Consider the following 5,213-nt stretch of genomic DNA (forward strand, 5'->3'; position numbering starts at 1 on the left):
CTATTTTGATCACCAGTATTCAATTTAAGGTAAAAGTATAACTTCTGAAATTTAGAAGAAGAAAAAAAATATCTCATGCTAACATAATCACTAAATTAAACACAAGCATAAATTACTTGTATTATTCATTTTTTTTCTTTGTTTTTCTCAACCAAATACAGGATATCATAAGTGATGTTTAGAAATCAGGTAATATATGTTTGAGATAAAAAAATACTTTTACAAAAGTATCATAATACTGGTTCAGGACACTGATTGATGGCTTTCTGTACTTTCTTATTGGCCCAACTTAGTAGCACCACATTCAAGATAAATATTGCCAACCTCAGTTTAGTTTCTCTCTCTCTCATTTAGATCTTCCTAGCTTTCAAAAGCAAATCTGAAAGAACCTGCACTTGTTCACAGCACACACACACACCCTTTCTTTTATTTATCCCTATCTACACACCCCAGTCCCTTTCACTGGATCTCATCTCTGCTCCTTCTTTCCCTCGAACTGTGTGCAAAACCAAACCCGGTTCTTCAGTTGCTTCTCCCACAAGATCTTATCCTACCCCAGCTTAGTCCCTAAGCTGAAAAAACACACAAAAACACATCAAAGAACAAAGAATTTTTTTCCCCTTGGATAAAAAGTGACCAGTCTTTTCAGCAATGATTCCCCAGCTTCTCATTCCATCGTGACTTTACCTTTCTATTCTTTTTATTTATCTTTTTACGGTGACATCTTATATTATATAACATTACTTTGTGCAACAATGGATTCCCATATCCATCATCATCAAAGTTACCAACAACAGAACCAACCCTCTTCTGGGTTGCTTCGTTTTCGCTCTGCGCCTAGCTCTCTTCTTTCAAATCTCACACCTTCTTTTGTGAGTGAAGACTTTGGTTCTAGCAGCTTCAGAGAGTTGGAAGGAAACAACAACAAGGGTTGTTCTAAGGATTTGAGTTCGATGAATTCGCATAAGGGGGTTTATGGTGGGGGGTTGCCACCTCACTATCCAAGGCATGGTTCTTCTTCTTCTACTTCGAGTTCTGCTATGGAAGGGTCTTATGGGATGGTGAGTTCAATGGGATTGGATCATGAAGCGCCGCATAAGGGGTTTGGGTCAAGTCTTCTCAGGCAGAGTAGCTCCCCTGCTGGCCTTTTCTCCAATAACAACATTTCCTTTCAAAATGGTACGTTTTTTATTTCTTACAAAATTTTTATATTGGTTACTCTTTTGAAGTTTTAATGTTTTGTAATAAAATTTCTAGTTGCAAATAAGTTTTTAATAAAAGTCCGCGATGACAATTTTAACCACAACGGTTAATGTTTTGGCAGTTTTCACAACCGCAATTGAAGCTGCATTTGTCTGCAATTTCCTACAATAGCAAAAATCGTGACGAAACCGATTTAAAAGCTCAGTTGGGAATAGAGCAGAGAATTTTTTTAATGTTTTCCTTTCAAAATTGTATTTATGTTATTTTTTGAAAAAACACAGATGTGGTGGATTACATGTTTTTATTGTTGTTCTTCAATCAGAATTGAAGTTTCACCTAGGTAACTTGTGCTGATATTTAGTGCAAATCTTTGTTACTCGACTGAAGTTAAACTCCAATACTGATGGGATAACACTAGCATAAGCACCGAAGTAATTGAAGTTTTCTTTATTTTTATTTTACATAGGCCACTCCTTTGAAATTTTAATGTTTGTAATAGGATTTGTAGTCGTGAATAGAGCAGAGAGTTTATAATTTGATTTTAATTAGTATTAGCTACTAGCTATGCTGAACTGAATGGCAAATTCACAATCACAATTTAGAAGCCTACATACACTTGTATATGAGAATAGAAGAAGAGTGATTTTGCTGGGAGATATTACATGATTCTTTTCTTGGTTGACTACTCTTTTGAAATTTTAATGTTGATATTCATGTTTCTGGAAATATAATTAATTTCTAATTGTGTATAAAGTAGAGAGATCATAACCTGAATCTATGCAATTTTTAAGAGGAACAAAGTAATGATTATTAGCTATTAGCTGTGCTGAGCTGAGTTGCAGTCAGAACACGGAAGTGTAGATATTCTGGTGAATGAAAATAGAAAGTAATGATTCTGGAGTAGACATTTTGAACAATTTATGTTTGTTCAGAATTTGATGTTCCAATTTGTCTATACCTGGGAGAGAGATGATGTTCCTTGTATTCCAACTCTTCCCAAAGTAAAATTTACCTATGCTTGGCATGTATTGTATTCAGCTCAGCTTTCTTAACTTTTGTCGCTTGGTATAATTAGAGACACAAAATTGGAAATTTAAGCTTGTGCTTTATACTTACGGTTCTAGTAACTTCAATTTGAGGGTATATATGCTACCCTGCATCTTATTTTGTGAAGACAATTTTCTTTTTGAGGGGTACAATGATATTAAGATGAATTTATCCATTCTTAATGGCTACTGAAAGTTATGAATTTGTAAATGGCAGGGTTTGCCACCATGAAAGGTGTTGGAAACTATGGTGCGGTGAATGGAAGTAATGGTGAACTTAGTCCATGCATTAACAGATTGAAGAACCAGGTTAGCTTCTCACCAAGAAATGCTTCTTCCCTGGGAATGTTGTCGCAGATCTCTGAATTAGGGAGTGAAGACATTGAGGCAACTAGTCCTGATGATGATACTAAACATGGAGGTAATGATACTCAACATTATGACCCCGGATTCCCCTTTGGTTCTTGGAATGATACTCCACAACTCTCAGAAAATATCAGTGGCTTGAAAAGAGGGAGAAGTGGCAATGAAAAGATGTTTTCTGATGTTCAGGTATGTATACAATGCTTAAGTGCTCACTTTTCCTATTTTTCTGTTCCACTTTCATTTCATTTTCTTAATACAAATAAATTGTTTTACACAGAATGGAGAGCTAGCAAACCAAGTTAATATGTTATCACATCACTTGAGTTTACCAAAAACTTCAGCAGAGATGATTACTATGGAGAAGTTGCTTCAGTTCCCTGATTCTGTTCCTTGTAAAATCAGAGCAAAGCGAGGCTGTGCTACTCATCCTCGAAGCATTGCTGAAAGGGTAGGATTTTGCCTTTAGAATTTAATTGAATTAGAATGTTCTGACAATGTTAAAAGTTTTTTATACTGTTGTCTAATCATAAATTTTTATGTATGTTAAAATTATTGATTTTTGTATTAGTGACTTTAAAAGTTAAAAGTCATACTGAAGATGATTTCTAATTGATTTACAATGTAAAAATCTTATACTAACAGTATCAAAATGAAACTCATTTGGAGGAAGTAGTTTTATTGTCTTTTATAAATGGATTATAGTAATTATGAGACCCTTCCTATACCAAAACAATAAATAAGAAGATATTATTTAGACTATGTTGAATTCATGAAGTAATTTGTAAGAGATGATTCTGAGATGTAAGTCTTTTTTCAGGTGAGAAGAACTCGGATCAGTGAAAGAATGAGGAAATTACAAGAGCTTGTCCCACACATGGATAAGGTAAGAGACACATAAGCACATTTGATTTCTGGAATATGTAAATTATGTTACATATGGTGTAGTTGTGGTTGGAAAGTTAACATTCTTGATGCTCTTAATTGGCAGCAAACCAACACAGCAGACATGTTGGACTTGGCTGTTGAATACATTAAAGATCTTCAGAAACAATTCAAGGTAGCATAAAAGAAGAGAATACATTACGAATTTTCAAAAAGCAATACATCATGTCACTATTATTGACTCATTTATTTCTTGCACTCATTCCTCATTCACATGCAGACTCTAAGTGAAAAAAGGGCAAACTGCAAGTGTATAAGCATGCCAAAGGCAGATACAAATCAAATTGCTTGATCACCTTTCTTTATGAGCAATGCATAGCAAAGATGGCTTGGATCGGATGCTTTTAACTTTAATGCTGAGCAAGTAGAAAGAAAGATGCTAATATAGGATGCTACTACCAGAAATAGGAGGGTGAAAAATAGAGTAGAAATAAGGTGAGAAAGATGTGTTATTTGGATTGATACAAATAGGAGATAAACAGTAGAGAAAGTTCTCCTTACATATTTGGATGAGTGCTAAAGAAAGTGAAAAGAAATAATCAAATTGTGTAAAGAAACTTTTTATAACAATAATAAAAATTTATGCTTTTTTTTACTATAATATTTTTTCATAATAAAAGTTTTTTAATTTTATAATTTTTATATTATCTAAAATTTAACACAATTATTAAAATGAAAAAAATTCCATAACTTTTGGAAAATTTCATGTCAACCATGTCCTTTTCTTTTTCTTTCTTTATATTTCCTTTTAAACTTATTTTCTCCTTTTTAGTTGTCTCCCTGAAATCCCCTTCTACTAATAAACACATTGTATAAATTAGAGTTTAATGATCGAATGCTATAAAATGATTTTATATTACTAATTAATCACAAATTATAATATAAAATTGTTTTATATTATCTATTCATATTTTTTTTACTCTATAAAATAAGTGTACTAGAGTTCAATTTGAGTCAACGGGGGTTTCAATTTGAGTCAATAAACAAGTAGCATATTTGTAACTTTATGTACTAGAGTTCGAACAAATGTTTTCCTTTTAAAGTAAAATGTACTTTATTTTCTAGTTTTTCTATAAATGTCAAAGTGTTAAATCTATGGACAGGATATAGATGAGGCCTTTTTGTAGCTTCTCATATTGAATTCTAGGAGCATATATAATAATTAATAGTTAATATAATAATATACAAAAATGGATGGAAAAGGAACTTTTCAATTGTTGTTTTGCCCTTAATAGAGCCTGTAAAGTGTCATTGATGATTTGATGAGACCCAGAGACTTGTTCGAGAGGAAAAAGGTTGACGCACGCCTTCATTTATGAATTATGACCAACTGCAACTACCGGCATCATTTTTCTCTCCCTCGACACAACCTTATTCTATCCCCCACCAGTTTCCTCGTCACTAATGAAAAAACAAATCGAAAAATAGAAAAAAGAGTAAAATCATGAACCGTTGTATGGTATTGCTTCGCATGTTTTCTCTGTTTTTTTTCCTTAAAATATCCAAAAGAGTTTGGATCTACTCAACAAAATAATTGTTTGAAACAAAACAAGATTTATTTGTAAAAATTAAATGTGTATTAAGATATTTATAATAACTTATAGATCTTATTTAATATACTGAGTTAGATCAACTGCTAGATCCATTAATAATAAT

At 32.6% G+C, this 5,213-nt stretch overlaps 1 protein-coding gene across 1 annotated transcript; it reads left to right on the top strand.

Moving 5' to 3' along the window:
• Positions 1 to 330: 330 nt before the first annotated feature.
• On the top strand, positions 331 to 4,158 carry LOC114392362 (transcription factor bHLH130-like). The gene is made up of 6 exons (XM_028353475.1): positions 331 to 1,179; positions 2,467 to 2,801; positions 2,893 to 3,063; positions 3,433 to 3,498; positions 3,604 to 3,672; positions 3,778 to 4,158. The coding sequence occupies exons 1-6, from the start codon at positions 756 to 758 to the stop codon at positions 3,847 to 3,849; spliced, it is 1,137 nt and encodes a 378-aa protein (XP_028209276.1). The 5' UTR covers positions 331 to 755; the 3' UTR covers positions 3,850 to 4,158.
• The last annotated feature ends 1,055 nt before the right edge of the window (positions 4,159 to 5,213 follow it).

The sequence above is a fragment of the Glycine soja genome, chromosome 2 (assembly GCF_004193775.1).
Source record: "Glycine soja cultivar W05 chromosome 2, ASM419377v2, whole genome shotgun sequence".
NCBI lineage: Eukaryota > Viridiplantae > Streptophyta > Magnoliopsida > Fabales > Fabaceae > Glycine > Glycine soja.

Coding starts and splice junctions, on each gene's coding strand:
- LOC114392362 (XM_028353475.1), top strand. CDS start 756: ATGGATTCCCATATCCATCATCATCAAAGTTACCAACAACAGAACCAA. Junction 1,180..2,466: donor CAACATTTCCTTTCAAAATG/GTACGTTTTTTA, acceptor TGTAAATGGCAG/GGTTTGCCACCATGAAAGGT. Junction 3,064..3,432: donor CTCGAAGCATTGCTGAAAGG/GTAGGATTTTGC, acceptor GTCTTTTTTCAG/GTGAGAAGAACTCGGATCAG.